Raw genomic sequence first — 26604 nt, forward strand, 5'->3', positions numbered from 1 at the left:
ACAAGAGAGTAAATTGTGCTATGACATTGTTTTTGTGCAATTAGGCATATTATTATAATATGTCATAATGTGAAATTCTGATTAAAGTTGTCCATAAAACTGAATTAAATTTTCCCAAAAAGTCACATTTAGCCCAATCAATTTATTTAGTCACATGGAGATATCATCCGTAGTCTAACTTGAAACCTTTTTTTTCCCCAATCGGGAACCAAAGTAGAAGTCCTAGCACTATTCAATATTAACAGATGAAATGTTACACAAAACAAAGAAACTTTTATGGGAATTTTCATTTCAGTTTCTAAGGAAAAACTTTGGAAAGAAAATATGCTACAGCTGCACACAGAGGAAGCAAGGTGAGTAAATGAACTTCAAGCTTACCATTATTTATATTTCCATTATGTATAGACTTCAGGATTGAAAAGAGTTTTAGTCACTATTAGTGACTGTACATATATAATTTAAACCAGGGTGTGTATTTTGAATGAGAGGATTTTTACAAATTAGCAAATTTCCTTATCCTTTAGCCATATGGGCAACGTTGTTACTACTGATGGAAACATATGAGATGGCTATGTGGAGAGGTTCTGAAGCAGAATTTTTTTATATAGTACATTATCTGAGTTCTCTGGATGGTACTAGAGGTGCAGTGTATATGCAGTGCACATTTAGTCCTCAGTGCAATGCAATGCAATGCACTGGTTGCTCCCTACAAAAACGGAGTGGCCCGTAAATTCCCCGATGTTCTTATGACTGAAAACAAATGAAAATGTGTAGCCAAAAGTACAACAAAATATATCATTCCTCGTGCTCTCAGAGGCTGCTTTTATTATTTTTTTTTTAATGTGACTTAAATGAGATTTTGGGGATTTCTGTAAGTAGTTCCCCCCCACCCCCACCCCACCAAATTATTTCTCTGGAATCGCATGACAAAATGTCATGAATCCAGTGCCCCAAAATCAAATATTGCAACATAGCTCACAAGGGTTTTTCTACACTACTGGATAGTACTATAAATAATTTTATTAACACATGCAGTAAGATATAATAGATCTTTATAAATGTACTAAAATTTGAATTTCACAAATTCAAATGACATTCATAGAGTAATGGACGTCATAAACATAAAAATTCAATTTTTGTTTAGTTTAGTTTCTTGTCAGTGCACATCAGATGTTTCAATAGGGTGTTGTTATTGTAGCAGGGTTTTTAGAGTGTCAGCGACTAAGACCATATTGCTCTGTATATACTGTCTGTAAATTCGATAGAATGCAGTCATAGTTCATTGTTATACTCTCTCTCTCTCTCTCTCTCTCTCTCTCTCTCTCTGTTTTCCTTCTCATGAAGTGAAGCAAAACAGTACAGAGAAAGAGAGAGAGAGAGAAAAAAAGAGAGAGCACAACAGAATACTTAGAATAGGAACCTCAAAATCACTGATCACTTGTTAGAAATAACAAATAATATGAAAGTTTCCAAAACACTTATGCAAGTCAAATTCAAGAAAATGCATTTTTTTTTTAAATCACAAGCTTACCTTTCTTTGTTTTAACTCTGTTATTCGTTTCTCCAATCACTGATTGTTTCATGGCTTCTCGTCTGCATAAACAAAATAATTACACTTCAGTTAACAAATACCAAACATAGTGTAATTTAGTTAAGATTTGAATGCAATTAAGAATGAAAAGTTATATTTCAAGGGGAAAAACTATAGAGAGTGACTTTAAAGAAAAATTCACAGAGGAATTTATTTATTTTTTCTTCTTGGCTATGGAACCGAAAACTACAAACACTTTATGACAAAAACTTCAAAACTACACCCTAAAGTACATAATTCTATAAAACCGAAGATATGGTCTAGCAATGGTAGACCATATCTTCAGTATTGTACACTAGTTATGGAAGCCTCATTTTATGGACTTGCTTCATAAAGTACAAAAGAAGAGAAAATATGATTAGTTATGAGTGAAAAGAGTTATTTTTACAGAACCAGCCTCCAGTTCTGCAAGGTGCAATGTTTGGAAGCTAGGTCATCTGACTGAAGTATTTAAGGTAATTAAAGTGTTTGTTAAACTAAACACTGAAGGCATCATTTCTCTATCTCAGACAAGGACACGAGATTTAATTAAGAGAGGATAGTAGTAGTAGTAGTAGTGGCATGTGATGCAAGAAAGCAAGTGTATGAGCTTATGCAGCATCAGCCAAAAAAAAAAAAAAAAAAATCACACCATTCCCTCCAAATGCCTGTCCAGTTCCTCCTTAAATTTATTCAACCTATCAACTTCCACAACGACAGATGGAAGTTTGTTCCAGCAATTAACCACCCGCTGGCTAAAGGCAAATTTCCGCACATCTAGTCTACATCTGTCCTTTCTTAATTTGAATTTATGTCCCCTTAGGTTCGTAATCTGAACAAGTGGAAGGATCCCATCAGAATTCAGCATGCTCAACCCATTCAAGGCCTTATATACCTCAATCAGATCACCGCGCAGGTGCCTAGTCTCCAGCCACTGCAATTTGCAGAACTTAAGCCTTTCTTGGTAAGAGGATCCCTTCATTCCCCTCACCAGTCTTGTTGCCCTTCTCTGTACACGCTCAAGTAAATCTACATCCTTCCTAAAATGAGGCCTCCAGACCTGTACGCAGTACTCAAGGCGTGGCCTGACCATTGCCTTATACAGAGGGACAATCACCGCCTTCTCCCTGCTAGAAAAATTCCTATATATCATTGACAAAACCCCATGACCTGCCCTGGCAGCCTGTCTGCATTGCTCAGAAAACTTCATATCTGACTGCACAATTACTCCCAGGTCTTTTTCATTTTCTATCACCTTAAGTGTAGTACCACACAGTTGGTACGTTTCTCTGGGGTTACTTCTACCCATATGCAGTACTTTGCATTTGTCAAGGTTAAACTTCAGTTGCCATTTCTTAGCCCATCTGCCCAAATTATCTAGATCCTGTTGCAGTAGCAACACTGCCATTACTGTCATTAACAACTAATATGAGAAAATTTGCCTCTGGCCATAGAATAATTAGATACTGGAACAAACACCTACCTAACTTCATGGAACTTTATACAAAAGGAGTATTGGACAAATACTTAGATGGTATAGATAAAAAGAAATGAACGAAGATCACATTCAGTATGTTTTTACTAAATGTGCAAACATAATACATTTATTAAATACTTACTGTTGTTGGAAACTTTTACTAGGAACAAGGCCAGCCAACGTTTGTTCATCTTCCCCCTCTCGGAAGGCTTGCCACCAGTTAGGATCTTCCTGACTAATAACATGTAGAATATCACCTTTTTGAAAAGAAATCCCCAACTCGCGGCATGGTATATATAAGTCATCATCAGGATTATAGTCAAAATGAGCTTTCATGTGCATCTAGACATTAAATTAAATAATAAATTTTCAGAATCATTCTGCTAGTTAATAAAGAAATTCTTAAAACAACTGAAATGTGGGTTCCTTGCTTTCTAACTGTATATTTAAAATATAAAAATATCTGTTTGCAATAGTCTTAAAATATCTTTAAAACACAAGCATATAACATGCAGTGCAATAAGTATTGTTAAATTAGTATGCCACATGGTAACAGAGACATTCATCATCTGATAGAGGACCAATAAGTCTCAAACCAGCTGTTAAATTGGTGGTGCCTTGAGCTTTAGACAAATAGCAAACTGACTTTTTCTTGATCTTATTTTTATGAAATGATATTAGCAATTTTGGCCAACTTGTGGATAAGCATAAGCTTCAGCCTTGATGCTAAAAGTTGGTCTCTATCACAAGAGGGACCAAAGCGTCCCCAAGGTGGGACTGAAGGCAGATATACATATAATTTTTAAACTAGTTAATCCTTTGAAATAGTTTAAGAACTGTTTTAAAATATAACCTCAGAATAAAATAGTTTTCACATAATAAAACTTCAACAGCACATATTTGGTGTAATGCATTTAATGCAATTTAAATTTAATCAACTAATATTAAATTAGTTAAGAAATATAAAAACCAAAAGCAACTCTTCTTACCACAGTGTCCCTTGAAATTCCTTTGCTCTGTTCATATTGTGAAGGAATAATAAGAAATGTTAGTGTGCCTGACATTGTGGCCTGGAAGGCAATAAAAACATAACCTAACATAAATAATTTACATGGAATAAAAATTTAAATTTTAATGCTGCATTTTGTATAGTAACATTATACAAAATTTGTAGGTTTATGTTCTAATTACATTAAATAATTTCTGTGATATAATATCCATCCTCTTTTGCATTCTAGGGTGCGTGAGAGTGGAAAGTTTGCATGAAATGCATGATAATATATATTGCACTCCTTACTTCACTATATTACCATTATCTATACTGTTCTGTGTGGGAAAAGATAAAAATTACACTGCTACAAAAAATATAAAAAGGAAGTTGCCAAAAAAAAAAAGATTTCCCACCTTCTCCCCCCCAACACACAGAAACAAAATATTTGGAGAGGGTAGTAACCTTCATACTTTTAGATAATAATTACAAAAAAAAAAAAAAAAACAGGGGTCCAAACTTTGTCATTAAAAAGAGGATCACCATAAGTTAAGGATTCAACAGCTTTTTAACACTACTTTTCATACTATGGAAACATGCTTCATTAATTATGCTTGCATTATTATGCTTGCATTCAACTCTGTAAGGGCACATACACTGTCATAGTGCATACAAATGTGCATTCTTTCTTATTTTGACTTGGTTGCACAGTATTAGAGTAAACTGTCAAATATCAAAAAGAATTTTAAAAAATTTATTCAAAAATTTATACAAAATGGTTAGTATCAATAAGACCAAATGATGCAAGAAAGTGAACTTTTTATGCATCAGCCAGAATAAAATAATGATTTACAATAATTAAATTATTTCACTATTATATATGACATTAAAGGAATTGTAAAACTTCAACAAGTAGTACTGAAGGGGTGCCAAATGCCACCTTCGTGCCAGCAAAAATCAAAAAAATTAAAATCAAGCTATCAAAAAAATAATAATAAAAAAAAATAAAATATAAAGCAGATAAGCTGTTTGTTTGTTATTTGGTTTTTAGGAGCATTAGCAACTAAGGCCATATTGCTCCGGGGATATGCAGTGGTCATTCCCTGACCTTTCCGCATCCTCCGTATTTGGTGGTGACGGGTTCGAACCCCGGTCTAATCAAGAAGCGTGTGTGCTACGCACTGCTGCTCCTTCCCACCTGGCTACGGAGGCGCCTAGCAGATAAGCAAGGGCATGCACTCACCCAAGCATACACAGAGACATGGTCATCTCTTGATTAAAGAATGGCACAACTGCTGACAGAAACAAGCAAAGAAACCCTCTCCCCAAAACACCAACCCAACAGGTGAATACAGTTCACAGGGCCAATGCCTCCTTAATGAAGTCACTGTAGTTCCCCCCCTAAACTTTCTGTGTTTTTCTTCTTAACCTGGTAGTGGTGGTGGTCCCCAAAATGTAGCAAGGACAGTGGCAGGTCATCTGAACGGTGACCAGCTTTCTTTTAAATTTCTGGAAAATGTTTTGGGTTTTTTTTTGCATCCTGGTTGGCGATTAGTAATATTTCATATTTTCGTAATGGATTGCAATATTTATTTTATGCAATTTTTTATTAAATCAATATTTTATTAGAAAATAATAAATTTTTAATTATTTTTTTTAAATAAAAACACTAAAAAAAAATTTAAAACACAAAATTTTTTTTAATTTTTGCAATTTATTACACCTTTTATTTTCAAAAAAATATATATTAATCCTGATGAAAATTTTTTAAAAAATGTTTTAGACATACAATACAAACATGAATCTATTAAAGTCTTCCATTTTCCAGTTTAAAAGACTGTTAAGCTTTCAAAATTTTAAACAAGTGCACAAGCATAAGTTTCTGTTTATTGTGTGTAAAAATATTTTTAAAAAATAAAAAAATTCAAGTATATATATTAGCATTGTATAAAAAACATTATAGGAATCCTGTTATCTCAAAACTTTACTAGACATGCTGGACACACAACTTATGTGATCAAGACAAGCTAATATTAATGGGTCTCGATCACACAAGTTGTCTGTCCAATGTGTACATATATTAGATGATCAATCGCTTCCATTTAAATTATCTTCAAAATTTATATCAAATCTGGTGTGCTTCAAAGTCTGCGAAATTTGAAACCAAGTATCTTGCTTCCTGCAGTGTTGCAGCAACTATCTGAAGAGAAAGAATATGGGAATAACCCTAGTTTCAAAACTAGGGTGAGACTAAATGTTTATTGAACTAGTGGCAGAGTAATATGAAATTATAAACAAACACAACTCAACTTTGTGACCAGTCAAACATCTGTTCCCCACTCTCCATCAACACTTCTCCTCCTCTTACGTATTTGTTGCTGATTACAATTCTCATATTTGTTGAACATTTTAAATACAAGTTAAATTCTCTATGAATACAAAAAATGCCAAGGACCAAAGTAGAGCTATTACAAATTATACTGTGGAACAATTCTATTTTGAGAGCACTCAGTGCCCTAAATATGTTAATTTACTAAGATCAATTAACATTTGTAAATGTAAGTTCAGCAGGTTTTCATTTCATGCCTTAGCATTTCTAAGACTTGATGTTGTTGTTGTTGTTATTTGGTTTTTAGGAGCATTAGCAACTAAGGCCATATTGCTCCGGGGATATGCGGTGGTCATTCCCTGACCTTTCTGCATCCTCCATATTTGGTGGCTCACGGGCTTGAACCCCAGTCTAATCAAGAAGCGTGTGCTACGCACTGCTGCTCCTGCCCAAGAAGGCGCCTAAGACTTGAAAATGAATCCCAAAGCAGGTTCAAAAGTTTGTCATAGTTGTAAAAGATTTTTGGGTTAAACTAATCTCTTTTGTAGTTATTTCTTACAACTAATAAATAAATGAAGAATTTTGCCCAATATTTGGTGTAAAATTTAATATGTGTATATATTCATTATATTTTTATCATAAAATGCAGAATTAAATTTGTATAAATTTGACAGTGCATTTCATTTTTAATTAATGATTGTAGCAAACACTACTGTATTAGTGTTTGTTGAAAGAGTGGTTCCCAACCATTTTCCTTTCATGACACACTAAGCTTCATTCAATCCTTATGCAGCACATCTGTTCCCCACTCTCCATCAACACTTCTCCTCCTCTTATGTATTTGTTGCTGATTACAATTCTCATATTTGTTGAACATTTTAAATACAAGTTAAATTCTCTATGAATTCAAAAACTTGATAATTTTTATTTAATTTATTTTAAACAATAATCAATAAAAATTTAATATTATGAGAATATTAAATTAATAGTGGGAGACTTATTACATATTAGTATGACGTTTACTTGGATTTATGCACAACATTTGACTCATCCCTCCCCATGAGAGGTTACTGTGCAAACTGGAACATATTGGAATTGCAGAAAAAATTCTTACCTGGATCAAAGGTGACTTTAGAGTAGGCAGCAAATTAATCCAAATTAATCCAAAGAGTAAATTAATATTACTCTTTAGAATGTAGGCTAATGTAGGAAGTGAGGTTCCGTAAGGATCAGTACTGGGACCGCTGTTATTTTTGATTTTTTTTTTTTTAAATGACATTGGCAAAGGAATACAAAGCATAATGTCAAAATTTGTAGATGGTGTGAAGACTGGTATAGTAGTTAATGATCAGCACCAAGTAGTGCTTCTTCAAGATGACTTAGACTTCAAGGATGGTGGGAGTTGAACTAAAAATACCGTTTGGATATGAGTTCTCCAAGCAGTGTATACAGGTGGTAAGGAATGCCCGTGGTGTCTTATGAATGACTTATTGAACACCTGTTTGTATATGTGTGAAGATTATAATCTTTATTGCAACAACATTTGATTGTACCTGGTTACAAGGTTAAACAGTGTTGCATAAGGCAATTGTAAGGCCACACTTGGTATACTGTGTTCAAATATGGAGATTGCATCTTGACATTAAGCTTCTTGAAAGGATCTAAAGATAGGAAATGCTCTCAGTAAGATTGACAAAACATGAGGAAAAACTTCAAATGTGTGGGCTACAGAACTTGGCAGTTAGGCACCTTAGAGGAGAAAGTAAAATGAATGAGCATAAAATTTAATTTTCACTGTTATAAATTATTCCAGAACTAGAGGCCATAAATTCAAATTACAGGGGAAGAGGTTTACACTGGATTCGAGGAAGTTTTCTTTCAGCCAGCAAATTGTTGATTATTGATATAAGTATTTTGGTATTAGCAGCGGCAAGTGATGCAAGAAAGAAGCTTATACAGCATTAGCGGAAAAAAAAAAAAAACCTCCCCTTATCACCTATCCATCTCCACCAACAGTCTGTCTAGTTATTCCTTGGATTCATTCAAACTACTCACTTCCACAACACCAAATGGAGGTTTGTTCTAATAATCAACTATTTGCTGGCTGAAGTTGTTTGGTTTTTAGGAGCATTAGCAACTAAGGCCATATTGCTCCGGATATGCGGTGGTCATTCCCTGACCTTTCCGCATCCTCCGTATTTGGTGGTGATGGGCTCGAACCCCGGTCTAATCTAGAAGCGTGTGCTACACACTGCTGCTTCTTCCCACTTGGCTACGGAGGCACCTATTGGCTGAAGTCAAATTTCCACACATCTATCCTGCCACCATCCTTCCTCAATTTCAATTTATTCCCCCTAATGTGTTAGTTTGAGCAAGAGGAAGGTGCCTAGTTTTTAGATGCTGACATTTGTAGAACTGAAACCTTTCCTGGTAAGGGCATTCTTTTGTTCTCTTCACTAATCTCATTGCTCTTCTCTGCACTCAAGATTCCAAGAGATCCACATCTTTGCAAAAATGAGGCCTCCAGACCTGTATGCAGTACTCAAGATGTGGCCCAACCATTTCCTTGTGCAACAGAATAATCATCACCCCCTTATCCCTGTTGGCAAAATTGCTGTATATCACTGATATAACACCATGAATAATCCTAGCAGCCTATCTGTACTGCTCAGAGAACTCCATGTCTGACTGTGCAATTATCCCCAGGTCTTTTTTCATTCCTCACTACCCTGAATGTGGTACCATACAGTTGGTAAGTTAATCTGGATTATTGCTGTCCATATACAGTACCACACATTTGCCAACGTTAAACTTCAACTGCCATTTCTTAACCCATCTGCATAATTTTTCTAGATCTTATTGCAGCCTGCAACAAGATCTAGAAAAACCAGCCTGCCATCTTTCATCTAGAAAAACTGGCCTGCAACAAGATCTAGAGAAACCAGCCTGCCAACTTTTATAACATCTGAAAACTTATAAATTAAGCCTGATATGGCTTCATTAATGTCATTAATGGGTGCAGCTGAACCCCGGGGAACTCCACTAATAACAGCAGTTCAAGAAAGGCAGTGCTCACTGATAACCACTCTTTGTCTTCTCCCATTCAACCATCCCTTTATTCATAGCTGTAACTTGTCCTTAATGCTACTCCCATTTATACAGCAGTCTTTTACATGCAACAGTATATGAAATCTGAGTATATGATGTCAAAATTATTTTTTGCATCAGCTCCTCCATTACTCCATCATAGTATCCAATCAAATTGGTCACCCAAGATCACTCCTTCACAACAAATCCATGGAGGTTTTCTTTTAGCCAGCAAATTGTTCATTTCTGGAATAAGCTGCCTCCATGGATGTGGAGACTGATATCATGGGGATATTCAAAAGTCAGCTGGAGGTAGTTAAATAGGTAGTTTTATTTTTTATTTACGTATTTTCAATTTTCTCACACACACACACACACACACACACACACACACACACACACACACACACACACACACACACACTTTTTGACAGTTCAGCAAAGGCCTCAGGCTTTTTTTTTTTTTTTTTTTTTAGCATTAGTAGAGGCATTTGATGCAAGAAAGCAAGCTTATGCAACATCAGCCAAAAAAAAAAATAAATAAATAAAAAATAACCACTTCCACTTCACCCCTCTGTTCGTTCGAAATACCTGTCCAGCTGAGATTTAAACTTATTTAGGCTATCAACTTCCACGACAAGGAATGGAAGTCTATTCCAGCAACCAACCAGCCGCTGGCTAAAGGCAAATTTCCTCACGTCTATCCTACATCTGTCTTTCCTCAATTTGAATTTATGCCCTCTCAGGTGATTATTCTTAGCAAGAGGAAGAATCCCATCAGCATTCAGCATGCTCAAACCATTCAAGGCTTTATACACCTCAATCAGATCACCTCGCTGGTGCCTAGTCTCCAGACACTGTAATTTGCAAAACTTAAGCCTTTCTTCGTAAGAGCACCCCTTTGTTCCATTCACTAATCTTGTTGCCCTTCTCTGTACTCGTTCCAGCATCTCTACATCCTTCTTGAAATGAGGCCTCCAGACCTGTATACAGTACTCTAGGTGCGGTCTGACCATTGCCTTATACAAGGGAATAATCACCTCCTTATCCCTGCTAGAAAAATTCCTTTATATCATCGACAATACACCAGCTACTCTTGCAGCCCGTCTGCACTGCTCAGAAAACTTCATATCTGCCTGCACAACCACCCCCCAGGTCCCTTTCATTCTCTACCACCGTCAGTGTAGTACCACAGAGTTGATACGTTGCTCTGGGGTTGCTGTTTCCCATATGTAGTACTTTACATTTGTCAATGTTAAACTTCATTTGCCACCTCTCAGCCCATCTGCTCAACCTTTCCAGATCCTGTTGCAGTAGCATAGTGTCAGCTATGACAACCCTGCCAACCTTCGTATTGTCTGCAAACTTGGACATTAAGCTTGATATACCATCATCAATATCATTTATAAATACAGAAAACAATAATAGACCCAATACTGAACCCTGAGGGACTCCACTAATAACATTAGTCCACGATGAGCAGTGTCCATTGATTACCACTCTCTGTCTTCTCCCCCTCAACCACCCCTTTATCCATAGCAGCAATTTGCCTCCAATGCCACACTGCTCCAATTTGTGCAGCAGTCTTCCATGTGCAACAGTATCAAAAGCCTTTCTAAGATCCAAGTATATAATATCAAAGTTATTCCCTGCATCCAGTTCTTTTGTGACTGCATCATAGTATCCAATCAAATTGGTCAGGCAAGACTTCCCCTTAACAAAACCATGCTGTGTCTGAGCTATAACTGAAGTCTTGTCTAGATGATCCTGCAGTGCTTCTTTAACCAGTGCCTCCATTAATTTTCCAGGAACAGAAGTTAAACTAACAGGTCTATAATTACTTGTGTCGCCCTTTGATCCTCCTTTGTGAATTGGGGTCACATTTGCACATCTCCAGTCCATGGGTACTTCCCCTGAGTCCAAGGAAGCTCTCATAATTATGGCTAAGGGTTTGCTTACTTCCTTTGCTGCCTCCTTTAATATGACTGGATAGATCCCATCCACCCCAGGTGCCTTTCTTGTATTTATCTTCAACAATTTCTCCTCCACTTTACTCTCAGTTATTACAAGATTCTCTAGATTACTGCCAGAGTTGAATACACCTCTGGCATTCCCCTCGCTGAATAACTCCTCATGTGTGAATGTCGATGCAAAATATTCATTCAGTTTGTTAGCTGCCTGAGCAGGATCATCAACAGTTGACCCATCGATATCAAGTGGACCAATCTGATTCATCCCCTTCCTTCTAGAGTTTACATAAGTAAAGAACTCTTTGCTGTTTTTCTTTGCATCCCTTGCCAAAGATTTCTCATAATCTGCCTTCGCCTGCCTAACCTCCTTTGTAACTTGGTTACAGATCAACTTGTATCTATCATAGGCTTCTGTGTCACATGTTAATTTGTATGTATCCCATGCATTTTTCTTCTCTGCCATATGTCTTATTAGTTCATCTGACATCCACTTAGGCCTAAACCTTGAACAATATTTCTTAGTTGGTATGTAAAGCCTAGTAGCTTCCAAGATAAGTTCTTTGAATGCTACCCATTTTGAATTTGCTGTTGGTAACATCATCAGTTGGTCCCACTGTATAGAATTTAAATACTGTCTCAGTCTATCGTAGTCGCCTTTACGAAAGCAACAACCCTTCCCTTTACTCCTAATGGTAGTTACCTCTTTGAATAAATCCCACTTCAGCACACTGTGATCACTGCCACCTAGTGGTTCATTTACCTGCAGATTCTTAATGCATGAAGAATCACTACTGATAATCAAATCAAGAGTATTACTCCCTCTAGTTGCATCCTGAACATGCTGATGTAGAAAACAATCATCCAATAAATCCACAAAAGCCTTGCTAGTGTGTGAGTGACCAGCCCCCAAATTCCAGTCAATATCTGGGAAATTAAAATCCCCCATTATAAGACTCTCTGATTTACTGGCCCACTCTATTTCCCCGTACAGTTTCTTATTATACTCATCAGAGTCATTAGGCCTATAGCACACTCCTACTCTCAATTTTGATCTCCCAATGCTTATGTCACACCAAACTGACTCGACACTGCACTGTCCAGCAATGTCGACTGGCTTCACTTCCTTGGATTTTATGTATTTCTTAACTAATAGCATAACCCCTCCTCCCTTCCTATCCTGTCTATCCTTTCTGTAGACATTGTACTCCCCAAATTCCAGTTCTGCATTCCTTATATCTGTGTGACACCACGTCTCTGAAATCCCCACAATATCTGCCTTTGATGTTTTGAGCAATACCTCAAATTAATCAAATATATTTTCTAAACTCCTAGCATTGGTGTACACGCAAGTATACATGCACCTGTTCTTTTTCTTAGCTATCCTAACACAACCTATGTGTTTATTTGTACCCCAATGATTCCCAGCAGTCTCTGAAATAGCCTGCATCTTATTTTCCAGGCTGCGGCTCATTCCAATAGAAGCAGTGCAAGAATCACTTTCACCTCTGCCAGTGGCTACTGTTAATCTATTAGTCCTTGTATCCCCCCAATCTAGCAGTTTTCCGACCCACCTAACACTGCCTCGATAGCATCAGCAAACATTCTTGCACCCTTTCTATTTAAGTGTATCCAATCCCTGTAGAATCTGTCTCTCCGGTTAACAAGTACAGACCAGGCTGAAAAAAATTCTACCCCTTGAGCCTTGCACAATCCTTCCAGGGCCGAATTGATCGACAGGGCTCTCATCATATACTCCCTCCTATCGTGTCTGGGCAGAATTGCAGACACTTTCAAATTCAACCCTAATTCACGGCTTTTTTTCAACAGTGACCTGTACTTGTTAAGTAATTCCGCCGGTCTCCTACTCTTAATATCATTAGTGCCAAGGTGTACAACTATATCACCTCTTGTGCCCTTAAAGGATGATATCCGCTCTACAACGTCATCAACCTTTGCCCCTGGCAGACATACCCTGGTCCTGTTCCACCTATCCTTTTTACAAAGCATGTTTCCCATTTCCCTGACAATAGAGTCACCAACAACTACTAGTTCCTTTGGGACCAGCGCATTCTGCCTTGGGGGCTGCCGCTGTGTTGCGCGATGACCAAGTGCAAGCTCTGGCATTGGTGTGGGCAGCTGAGAGCTTGATGGGCCCCTCACTTTTAATGCTTCGAGGGCATCCACCCTGTATTTCAAGCTCTCATATAGGCCCATAACAATGCTGAGTTGTCGCCTGATTTCCTTACACTCCTTGCATCGCGCACACACAAAGACATCCCCCATGGCAGTATCATGTCCCGTACCTGACTGCTCCACAAACATCAAGCAATTAGTGCAATTTAATAGGCTGTGATTCAGAGGGCAACTGTCCCCCCCCTCAGTTCTCCCCTGAGCCACAGCACTCCCATTAGCTTGAGCCTTTTGCTTTGCTGCTCTGGTCAGAGTCATGATTTCGATTTAATTTCAATAAAATTTCAATTTGAGTACAAAATTAAAACCCTAAACTTATATCTCAACACAGTTATAACGCTATATTTATGTTTCAGTATCGAGTGTTATCTACGAAATCCCTTTATATAACTTCCGTATCAAGTTAAGTATTAATTATTTATTTTTTACTAATTATTTATGTTACATAACCCAAGTCGTTATATGTATAGTTAAAAGTACAATTTAACTGACAATGAAGTTCAACAAGATTAATTATCTGATTAATTGACAATATTATGTACTATACTATACTATTTTAAGCTTATGCTATCTATTTCGAGATATTTTGTATCGCGTAACAATGGCGGCTATTTAAAAACGGTAAACACGTGGATTTGATACCCTTTCCGATACTAAGTAATACCTACAAAATCTCTATCTAGTTACTTTAATCTAAGTATCGTAAATAAGAATATAAAACTACTCTAGAAAATAAGTTAATATGCCAATTTAAGCTAATAAAACAGAAAAAACTTCTCTGTTCCAGGAGCGGCAAAAATGTACATCCGCACAGGATACTCTTGTTCTCGAACCCGCTTCTTTGTATCATATGCCAATACTAACAACACAATTATTATTGTTATTATTATTAGCCACATATGGTGCATGGAAGCCTGAGGCTTATGCTGCACCAGCCAAAAAAAAAAAAAAAATTCCTGAGTTACCCTGAGAGAGAGAGAGAGAGAGAGAGAGAGAGAGAGAGAGAGAGAGAGAGAGAGAGAGAGAGAGAGAGAGTCAGAAGTAGAACGGAATCACCAAGAAAGAGAAGAATGATATCCAACTCAATCTAACAAGATTGAATTTACTGAGAAGCAGGGAAACACTTGCTGTAGGTTTCCAAGATCACATGATCCTGGAAAAACCCTGTAGCAGGATAATGCTTATAATATCCAGATCTATCTACTATTATAATTACAGTAGATAGATCTGGAAATCTTCCTTTCAATTTTGCATGACTTTTTGACTTGAGTGTTTCAAGGCTGAAAATGCAGTCTCATGTAGGAAGCTGAGAAAAGCAGCAGAACATCAAAACCCTTTCCAAATATTGAAGGATATTTTTCCACTGATAGCTAAAATTCAGACAAAGTAAAATCATGAAATTTCATTTTAAATGCTATGTGATAAGATAGCTTGGTAAGTTTTCCATTTTTACAAAGCTAGCGTTTTATGCACTTTTGAGATCTGTGAAAGAACATGTAGATGAATGTGAGTGGATGTAACCATCCACTCATATTTTTTTGTAGAAATAGATGGAAAGTGATCAAAGCACACTGAAGAGTAGACACTGTGCAACAATAAATTCTTTCAGATGCCATTCTGTTTATATAACTTCCTTTTCTTTATCAAACTTTTACATTTTAAATACAATTATAACAAAAAATCAAGGATAATAATGTTTCTGCACTACTGAGGGTAGTAGAAGCGTGAGACTGTGGACACAATCTCGCACTTCTACTGTAACTGTAGGAGGCTGATCGGTGATCCTAAATTTGTCTTTCTCTTTGCATAATACCAATATAACAAAGTAAAAAAATCCCAGGAATAAACCCAGACCCACTACTAGCTCTAGGAAATATGGCTAGCACCATCTATGATTTCCAGAAATAGCTAATTTCAGTATATTCAACAATAAACTATATTGAGTTATGACAATCATGGGCTATACCAGTAGTTTTCGACCTGGGTGCCACAACAACATTTCAGGGGTGCCACGTAATTTGGGTTTAAGTTACTTAAACTTATTTTTTTTTTAAATTTATATATTTCTTTCATTATAAAAAGGTGTACAGTATCTATTTAATTTTGTGGTGATCTATAATTTATGTTTATTTAGTACCTCTATATAAGGAATAAAAAATTATTTTATATATATATATATATATACAGTTGTGCCCGTATCTGCTGATTCAGTTACCCATGGTTAACCACAGAAAAAAAAACGAAAAAACTTAACACGTACTACTTGCGTGTCCAATATGATGTTTCCCTTTATTTTTTACAATGTCACGTATGGTTTGGTCACCAACATTATAATGATTCTTTAGATATTTAACAGATGCACTGTTTTCAAACTATCGAATAATTTCAAGTTTTTGTTTAATTTGAAAGCACAACTCTTGCGTTTGTCCATCATTTTCGCGATTTCTAAAAGAAAAAAAAAATAATAATAAAATCCAATATCCCTGACATAAATAATGAAACAAAATTTGTCCTTTTGCGGTGTGACGGAACACAACAATCGATGTAACACACTAAATCAAACTAACATTTGGTCTATCTTTTTTTTGTTTTGAGCGGTAGGTTTGAAAACAGCGAGGGTTGCAAGATAATAGGTACATTAATCTCCCAATGACGACTTATAACGCTGGTTCTTGTTGCTTATTTACAACTTGCAAAATATCTGTTTATACCTATTCTAGTTATTACTGAAGGAAAAAAAAATAGATACGTACAATGATAACCCAGTTTAATGTAATATAATAAAATATATAATAATAAGTAGCAGGCAGTCGCTTTCAAGACTAACGAGTCTCTTTTTCAATTGAATTTAAATACAACGGATAAGTGCAATAAGCTGAGTGAGGCACGTTATTCATTTACTATTGTTGTTGCACGGACGTGCGCTGTTTTTTACTCCACTGATCATCTAGCATTAAAACGGTTGTCTCTAGGATGGGTGTAGGTGCCTTTGTGGTGGTTTATTGCCTTTGGATTGTTTAATATGTTAAGTGACTCTAGCCATAGGCAGTGGCAAAAGTGTCGTGAGTTGTCTACTATTTCAAAGTCACGTTTGGGATCAAGATCGCAGAACAGTCGCATTTAATTTCAATGTAGTCGGCCTTACAAACTGGAGATCTAATATATCGAAATCAGTCCATGCTAATATCATTTTATCCCAATGCCTGAGGATTGTTTCTATTTGCAATAAAAACACAACCTGTTCAGCAAACATAATAGCATTGTACAATAAGTTGATAAATAATAATTTCCCTATCGCTTACCTGAAATACCACTTCAGGAAGGTGATCAATATAATTAATTTCAAAAATTTATTTTTTGAACCCACTGCTTCAATATAATTACCATAATTACGGATTTAGAGCCATGTATATTATGGGCATAGGATACGCTTTGCTTTCTTGGTGTCTTACGGCGGTGTCTTTCTTGGTGTCTTATTAACCTAACCATAATTACGGATTTAGAGCCATGTATATTATGGGCATAGGATACACTTTGCTTTCTTGGTGTCTTACGGCTTAGAAAACTTGTAACCACCGGCCTGCAAATTATAATGTATCATTTATTTTGTTTTATTTTATGTTATTTTATCTTATCTTATTTTATAATCACACTGTATATACTTAAGTTCACGCTAAGATGACATGTAAATTCAGCTCAGGGTCCTACTATAGGAACGAGTTTGCAATCTCGGGCATATCCGAGCTACAACTTATATCTTGTATTGTCTTTAAGCTGTCCTACACTCTTTGTTCTTATTTCTCTGAAATTATTAGGGTAATCCGAGGATGTAGGAGAAACTATTTCTTATTTATACTACTATATTTTCACCTTTATGGAGTTCAGATTCTATTATTCCTACTCTATTAGTTTTTATTCTTACTATCTGCATGTTTCTCTTTGCGTTAACTTAACTTTAATTAATTATTTATTTATTTATTTTTACCATATCCATCACATAGGGGTCACCACATATATACTCACTAGAGGGATTATTATTTCATAACGACTAGTTGTTACATTATGTCCTGGATACGGTAGATATGCTTTATACTTTACATTTATTCTTATTTTAATTATTAAATTATGTTCTCTGTCGGGTCAACGATGTTCAATATATGCTTACATTTATAATATCTTCCTTTTGATTCAAAAAATTTTAACTACCTTTAATTGGTTTAAATTCATATTACTTAATCTGGATTTTTTATATTTTATATATCTTAGCAGATATTGATCATTACAGAAACAGAGAACTCCTTGTCGTTTTTTGCTTTCAGTCTGGATTGTTGGCCCCAGTTGAAATCATCTAGAATGTGGGTAGACAATGATAAGTTATATATATATATATATATATATATATATATATTTTTTTTTTTTTTTTTTTTTTTTAATATATTTATATCCCTTTCATTTCTTTAAATCCAGCTTGGTATTGCCTGTTTGAATTACCTTCTATATTATTATCTTCAATATTATACAAAATATTTTATACACATTATGGTCGTAATGCATAATTGCTCTAGTAACTGCATTGACCCATAAGTATTAGTTACAGCTTGTTACAATTTATTAACTTTCTTTCTTTCTTTCCATATTACGCGCACGCACACACACACGCACGCACGCACGCACGCACGCACACGCACGCACACACACACACACACACACACACACACACACACACACACACACACACACACACACACACACACACACACAGAGAGAGAGAGAGAGAGAGAGAGAGAGAGAGAGAGAGAGAATGATCTAACAGGCAGAAAATTGAGTAGGGATGCTGTTATTAAAAAAAAAAAAGGTCGAAAACCACTGGGCTAAACCATACATCAGCAAAAAACTCAATGATGGGGCTAAATGTGTTAGATTGTTAAATTTTTGTTGCACACCTTTAGGTTTTTGAACACTATATATACAAGGTACTTAAATTTTTAAGTACCTTGTATAATACTTAAAAAATATATATATAATAATTAAGCAGAATTAAAAATGAGTCAGTCATTCTAAATAATTATTGTAAAGTAATTCTAAATAAAGAATGAATCATTCTTCATTCTGCTGTTAAAAACATCAGAAACTTATGAAAAATGAGTTTCTGATGCTGCACATACAGGATCCCTCACAAACAATTAGTATAATGTAGAACAACTTATAACTCACCAGTATATCACAGACATCATTAACTGATTTTCCTCTCATTTCAATACTGTTGATTTCTAATATTTCATCTCCTTCATGAAGTAGACCTGTTTTATAACAAATTGATATATTATTATATTATCTATAACATTTTTAAAATCTGCATAAGCATTCTTATGAAATCGTGCAAAAATTCAATAAAAAGTGGATAAACATTACTGACAGTATTTAAATTAAAGCTGAAAATCAAAATCCGAAACAAGGAAAGTAATTAAAAACCGTAAATTTCAATCACAGTGAATACATACACCTAAGAATTAAATTTTTATTTTTATTTTGAAAGCCAGTTTTATCAGACTAAAACTTTTGTACTTACAATTAGAATTCTATGAATATTGCTTATTTTTTAGGAGCTAATCTATTAATAAAGCAAAATTAGACTTCATTTGGATTTCTTGGGGAATACCTTTGTAATTCAATAGCAATTGCCATCTCTGGTATAGTAACTTATGTGCCATAGTAACTGCCAATTTATCAGATCTGTATGTCAACCAGATATAGTTGCTTATTAAATACAGTTCAAAAATTAATCAGTTCAGGAAAATTTTGAACTCTATATGCTTCTGAATAAATATTTTGTAGACTTATCTGCAAAGCTGTCCCAAAAACTGTTTATAGGACAAAAATAAATTGTAACAGAACTCTTGGAAGAGAGTTTGAGGTGGTAGGCATAGTCCATGCTAATTGTATTTTTGAACAAGTTCTAAAAACATTACAATACTGTGCTAAGACATTCAGGCAAACAGGAGATATTTTGAGATCATGCTTATATTTAAGTTTTTCTCATAAAAGGCAAATAAATAAAACTTGTACTTAGTTCTCTGGTAATCATTAATGCTGTTGTTTTTTTTTTAAACATATAAAAATGAAGTAGTTTTATCTCAGCAGTAAAATGTGTAAGGACTTATGTTTACAAACTTCTTCACTTGATTTTATTTATTTATTTCGTATGATGTGATCAATACACGAAGGAACCAGTTTTTTCTTGCTTCCTTCGTGTATCGTGGCCGGGATATCCAACCAACCGGTTGGTTCGGCACCATCGTGATATCCAGCCCGAGGCGGGAATCGAACCCGCGACCTTTGGGTTACCAGGCAGGCACTTTACCTACCCGGCTAGCCCGGTCGGCTTCACTTGATTATAACCGATGAATGAGTTCTCTTAAATATGTCTCGATTACATAATACTTTGTGTTCACCCTCATCATATGTGCTTTATTTTACTTTTGTGAAGAAAAAAAAAAAAAAGAAATGCTTTTCATCACAGCATAAGAGAACAGCTTAGTGGAGAGCTGCTTAAGGGGCTTACTTCGACCGGGGGGGGGGGGGGGGGTAAATACAGCCACTCTGGAAAAATTACAAAAGTGTGCAATTTAAAAAATTTCAAAAGCATGCAATTTAAAAATTTAAAAATTATAAAAAAAAAAGGAGACAGGCATAATGTCAGTAACTTTTTCCTCTGGAGCATCGTTGCCAGAATCAATATCTTCAGCTGATAAGTACACCGCTGCAGAGGTTGAGGGTTGTGGAGATTTAGACGGGGTCGGCCGCTCAACCTTACGAAAGAACATATTAATGGATGACTGGACGGTGGCCTTTTTATTTTCATCGTAGATTTCTTCATAGCAAGCAAGCATATCATTCATCCCTCTGTTAACTTTTAAGAATCGTTCACTGTCAGGAGCCATCTTCTCAAACCTCGCCATTGCCGACGCAATTTCACAAAATTTGCCATTGCCATCTCTCTGGTGATGATGCATCTCATTTGGTTCACCTTGATCTTCACAAGCATTTTCTTCTTTCACTATCGCTGCCTGCAAGTCAATAAATTCTTCGTTGGATAATTCCTTCTCTTCTTCCTCTATTAACTCCTCCACATCTTTGGTAACAACCTCCAACTGAAGTAGCTCTGCAACCTTTACAATCTTATCTGTAATCTCTTCATATGATTCGTCTTTTTCAAACCCTTCGAAGACGTGGACTATGTGTTTTATGTGCCGTGGGCATATTTTCTTCCATGCGCCATTTAAACAACTTTTAGCAATTTCCAGCCGGGCCTTATTAATGTTTAAGATAGCGTGGTAAATATTGTAAGATTTCCAAAAGTCTCTTAAAGAAAAATTTTTCTCACAGTCTACTGCAGACAATGCCTGAGCAAATGTTGTGCGTAAATAGTATGCTTTTAAATTCGAAATAACACCCTGATCCATAGGTTGGATGAGTGAAGTCGTGTTTGGCAGTAGAAATATGACTGTCACGTTCGAACTGAAATCATCTAGATGCATAGGATGTCCAGGAGCATTATCTCATAAAAGCAATATCTTGAAAGGAACATCGTTGTCTTTGCAATATTTTTCAACCTGGGGAATGCAGCATTTAAACCAATCCTCAAAGAGAGATATTATTTCTCTGGTTCGATCGGAAATGCACGGGTAGGGCGGCTTCACTGATGCCCTTAAATGCACAGGGATTTCCGGAATGGTACACAAGCAGTGGTTTTAATCTGTAATCTCCCGCTACATTAGCCACAAGCAAGGGCATGGCTTTATCTTTTGAAGCCTTGAAACCTAGCATTGTCTTTTTCTCTTTGGCAATGTATGTTCGATCCAGCATTTTTTTCCAATACAGAGAAGTTTCGTCAACGTTAAAAATTTGCTGTGTTGAATAGCTGCCCTCGTCAATATTTTTTCCAACACATCGCAAAATTTCTCTGCAGCTGCAGAATTGGCACTGGCGACTTCACCGCATACTTTAATGTTTTGCAAACCAGCGCGATGCTTGAACCTATTAAACCACCCGTTGCTTGCCACAAACTTGGCTTGGGGTTCAACGTACTTATCCTTAATATCTTCATAAATACTTCTTGCTTTTGCTTGAATGGCCATTGGACTCAGGGGCACTTGCTTCTGAATCTGATTTTCCATCCATATTATTAATAGCTGTTCTATCTTCTGAACACTGTTTTGTGATCACTGTTCATCTTTAGTGCGTTGATCCTTTTACACGTTCTTTTATACGTGCACTGTCCTTTAAAATAGTATTCACTGTTGAAGCAGCAAGACCTAATTCCCTTGCAATAGATGACAAACTTTGTCCTGCTTCATACTTCTTAATCATTTTTATCTTCATTTCTCAATCAATTTTGTTTTGTTTTGTTTCCTGGCACTGCCAGCACTTGCACTTTCCGTTGGTCCCTTTCCCTTCATCATTGTAATATGTAAATAGGAATGAAGAGAAGTTTCTGAAAATTTGTTTTTTATATGATTGAAGATTTCAGTGAAGGGGAACACATTTCAGCATAATACCGTAATGTAAAAACACCCAGAATTCCAGTTATCAGGATTATCGTAAATGCAATAAGATCGAGTTTACTATCAGTTTATAATAGATTGTGCTAACAGAAAAGCCCAATAACCCAGAAAGTGCAAATTGTTTTTATTGTTTTTTGGTTGTGACCTCCAGAAACGTGCTTTAGAAAAATATCACAAAGGCGTTCAAAATTGATTCTTATAACAGGAACACATAACAATGAAAGTGTAGTTCAAGTTCCATTATAAATATGACCTTTTAGAAAGATAAATAGCTTAGTAATATAGCAAATTTTTCAATTTCCAACTACTTGTAACGAATTACAAAAAAAAAAAAAAAAAGCTATTGGGTTCACATTACGATATTTTCACAATACCTACTAATTGTAGGGATAAATATTATAAACATTTATCCCTACAAATGCAAATTACGTTTCCATATTTTTTTCAGTTTGCACCAGCCAGCAAAAACTTATGTAAAGTCGAATTTACGTAATTACATAAGTTGGGGAGTTCCTGTAATTGCTAAACTCAGTTTTAACTTACTTTATAAATCATTCCTGGTCATTTTAGCCACACGTGTGTGTGTGTGTGTGTGTGTGTGTGTGTGTGTGTGTGTGTGTGTGTGTGTGTGTGTGTGTGTGTGTGTGTGTGTGTGTGTGTGTGTGTGTTAAAAATGAATTTTCATTATATAATTATAGAAAGTCTTAAATTAAGTTTTTGCTATTGAAACTTAAATGAATTTTCATTATTTTTTATTCAAGTGATTCTCAAGTGATGAATGATTTTGAAAAATAATGATATACTAATGACATTTACCACTTTTATCGGCTGCTCCTCCTTTCACAATTCTTCCAATAACAACTGCTTCACCTTCATTTCTGACTGTTGCACCCTTAAATAAATAAGAATATAAGAAATTTTTTTATTAAAAAAAAAACACTTTTTCAGATGTTAAGGATACATATTATTACATAGCTATGTATTTTTACATTTGGCCTAAGAGTTTACCCAACATCCAAACATTAATGTCATTAGGTTGCCTCATGAATTTTAATCTAAGCCTTTTATTAACAATTTAGTATTGCTAATATCTAAAACAGGAATTTTTAATCAGCAAGACTCAGCTCCTTAAAAGAGGTGAGACAGGGGTTCAGAGAGGTGAAAAGGCCTCCAAACATATGCTTTTTTTTGGTTTCCCGGTTAATTTTATGTTGTTGTAATACACAAAATGTTGTGTTAAACAACCAGGTCTCTTAAAAATTGAAATTCCTATTATGTATTTAGTTTATAATATTATGCAGTTATTCAACTGCATTTTTCAATAATTATTTGTCACTATGAAACTTTGTTATTATTTGTCACTATGAAACTTTGTTATTATTTATCACTATAAAAATCTGCTAATCAAATTTTAGTGATATTTTCAATAGTGATATGATCTGCCTATCGTTTGATGCAAACTATAAACAGATCATAAGAATTTGAAGAGTCGAGAAGAACTGTAGTTTACAATATCATTTAAGAGGTTAACAAAGGGGATTTGTTTGGAAATGTAATTAAAATTCATCCCAAATTTCATTTGAGACATTTAATGCATATAAGTGTTCAACAGTAGCCCCATGTGCTGTGCCGTAACACATACAGGCAGTTATTCTCAAGCAGTCAATATACGAGTGGTGTAAAAGTAAAGGCAAATGAAATGAACTGCTCAATTCTGTCAGCACGCTGATTGAACCCTGAGCTATTAGCATCAGTGACTCATTTTTGTTTATAGTTTGGTTCACATTTTTATCTGTTTTTGCTTTTTTTGAGGTTAATTTATGTATGCAAAATAAATTCTCAATAAAATTTAGAGTTTTGTTCTGATTTACAGCTCAGCCCAAAAGTAAGTGTTTGCTTTTGGCTACAAATTCCAGACTTTTACTTTTCAACAAATATTTATGAATACAGTGCATTCCAGATAATGGGACCATGGAATATTAGAACCAAATGAGCAGAACCGAATAAAATGCAAAATTGACCCTAATTTACTTCGGGTATTAGGACCAGCATGCAACTTATTCAGACCAGTAGAACCAATTTGGACTAGGGGAAATAGCAAGAAGAAAAGGGTAGCTTGAAAGCACTGTTAGTTCTGTGTGAATTTCCTTGCTGCCATTCATGTGATGTAACCTTGTTTAAAAAAAGGAATTACAGTGAACCCCTGCAAATAGCGGGGGTTACATTCCTGAGAAATGCCGCGAATACCGAAAATGCAAATACTGAGTTATGGCTCCCATAGTAATAAAGGGGTTCCGTTCCAAAGTATGAAATATATAAGAAAAACTAGTCTAAAATTTTGTCTGTGTATGTATTATATGTACCTTCATAATATGACTATGTACATAGACAGTACATAGTGAAATGCATGCATATGGCATCGAAATGAAAATAAGAAACAATTTAATATTAAATGTAATATTTATTAGATATTTCAAACAAATCTTTCAAACCAGCGTCTTTGCTAGCTAAAAAACTTATCCCGCCAGTGCTATCACTAGTTTCGCTAAAGTGTTGATAAACGAGTTTTGCCTTTTCACAAATGATGAGTGAACTTAACGGAATTTTATTTTGAGTTCGGTCTTCTATCCACAGTTTTAAAGCCTTTTCCATTTTTTCTAATTTAACTTCACGAGTTACAGAGCAAATTTTTGAAGCAATTAGCATGTTTTCACGGACACTACGGCGGATTTTTTCTTCCGATTTTTTGATTGATCGTACCCTTGACTCATTGATTTTATAATGTTTTGCCACTGAGGAGACACTTTCACCATTAGAAATTTTGTCTAGTAACTCAATTTTATTCGTTAATGTCATCACCTTCTTTGATCTATTCGTAGCCATATTTTTGTACGGGTTAGAAAGAACTTGTCCACAATAAAGTCACTTTCTTCCATTAACACACTCGAAAAAAAGTCTGTTTTACACTGCAAAACGGTAGATTTATCACTTTTGTAAGCATATCAATTTATAAATTGATAAATTCATTCAATTTATAAGCATATAAATTAAAAGAAAACGACGAAACCTTCCATGACAAGCGCATAACACATACTGAACAAGGATTAGCGAGAAACATACACGCTTGCGATTTTGTCACCCCCCACCCACTGAGCGCTGTTTTGACCATGAAAGATAATTTTAGCCACGCCCATGTTTTTTTATGGCGGAAAATGTTCACGGTGCTTTAAAATCCACATTTTTTTTGGTTTCATTTTATATTAAATCAGCGACCGCGAATACACGAAAAACGGGGGGTTACTGTAATTGGATACTAGGTACATTAATCAAGTACATATTGAATACTTGTGATAGTATAATTGATTAATTTATCCAAAAAAATTCAACTAGACGTGTGGTTCATTCTAAAAAAATTATTTTTTTTGTTTATAAGCAAGATGTCAAAAAGAAAGGATCTGACACTTGCTGAGAAGATTACCTTGCTAGACAAGATCAAAAGCAAACCACCTAACAGCAGTCAATGGCAACTGGCAGAGACACTTAGCAAAAAGAACAACTGTATGTTTAATTAAGCCACAAGATGAACTGCAACATGCATGGGCATCACATGAATGGCAGGAAGGAACTTCACAGAAAAGGAAGTGAGAAGGAAAGAATGGTTCCCCACTGTAACTGGACAAGGTGTACATATCAGTGGCTCAATGTTGAAAAGTAAAGCAGAGGAGTTTGCTAAAAAGCTGGGGTGCAATGATTTTCAAGTGATGGATGGTTGGTTGTCACGGCGGAAAGCTTGACATGAAATTAAGTTCAAGGAAGGACATGGCGAGAAGGGTAGTGCATATTTGTAAGTGCTGACCATTGGAAATCAATGATATTACCCAATTTGCTTCAGCAATTTTCCACTGATGACATTTACAATGTCGACGAAACAGGCTTGCTTTATCATTGCATGCTGGATGGTTCATTGGTCTACAAACACGAAATTTTGGTGGGTTAAAAAAAAAAAGGCTATGGATCGCGTAACTGTGTTATGCTATGCAAACATGTTTGGATCTGATAAGTGGAAGCTTTTGGTGATTGGGAAAAGAGCAAAGCAGCAATGTTGCAAGAGACTTAGACTGGATGGTTTACCAGTTATCTTCCACTCTAATAAAAATGCTTGGGTGACATTCGAGATTTCTGAGCAATGGCTAAAGAATTGGAACGCTGAATTACAGCAGAACTCAATAAAAATTCTGTTGCTTCTTGACAACTGTGCTGCCCACCATCACTTTGATTATCTGAACAACATTCAAATGGAATTCTCACCCAACACAACATCCTTGATACAACCCATGGATATGGATATCATAAAGAATCTGAAGATGACATATCACACAAAGCTGGTTAACTATACTTGAAGCCATTGAAGAAAATCTCTATTCATCAA

General features: G+C 35.5%; 1 protein-coding gene across 5 annotated transcripts in view; it reads right to left on the bottom strand.

Moving 5' to 3' along the window:
* The window catches only part of LOC150084991 (protein PALS1-like), a 262078-nt gene that overhangs the window by 16962 nt on the left and 218512 nt on the right, over positions 1 to 26604 (bottom strand). For all 5 annotated transcript variants that reach the window (XM_090375693.1, XM_090375692.1, XM_090375691.1 and 2 more), the window contains 5 exons: positions 22992 to 23067; positions 18826 to 18911; positions 4037 to 4117; positions 3190 to 3389; positions 1532 to 1593 (listed from right to left, as the gene is read on the bottom strand). In XM_090375693.1, coding sequence (XP_090231819.1) covers positions 1532 to 1593; positions 3190 to 3389; positions 4037 to 4117; positions 18826 to 18911; positions 22992 to 23067 — 505 coding nt within the window. The remainder of the gene's footprint in view (positions 1 to 1531; positions 1594 to 3189; positions 3390 to 4036; positions 4118 to 18825; positions 18912 to 22991; positions 23068 to 26604) is intronic.

Source organism: Mastigoproctus giganteus, chromosome 6 (assembly GCF_048544385.1).
Source record: "Mastigoproctus giganteus isolate SK-2022 chromosome 6, ASM4854438v1, whole genome shotgun sequence".
Taxonomy (NCBI): domain Eukaryota; kingdom Metazoa; phylum Arthropoda; class Arachnida; order Uropygi; family Thelyphonidae; genus Mastigoproctus; species Mastigoproctus giganteus.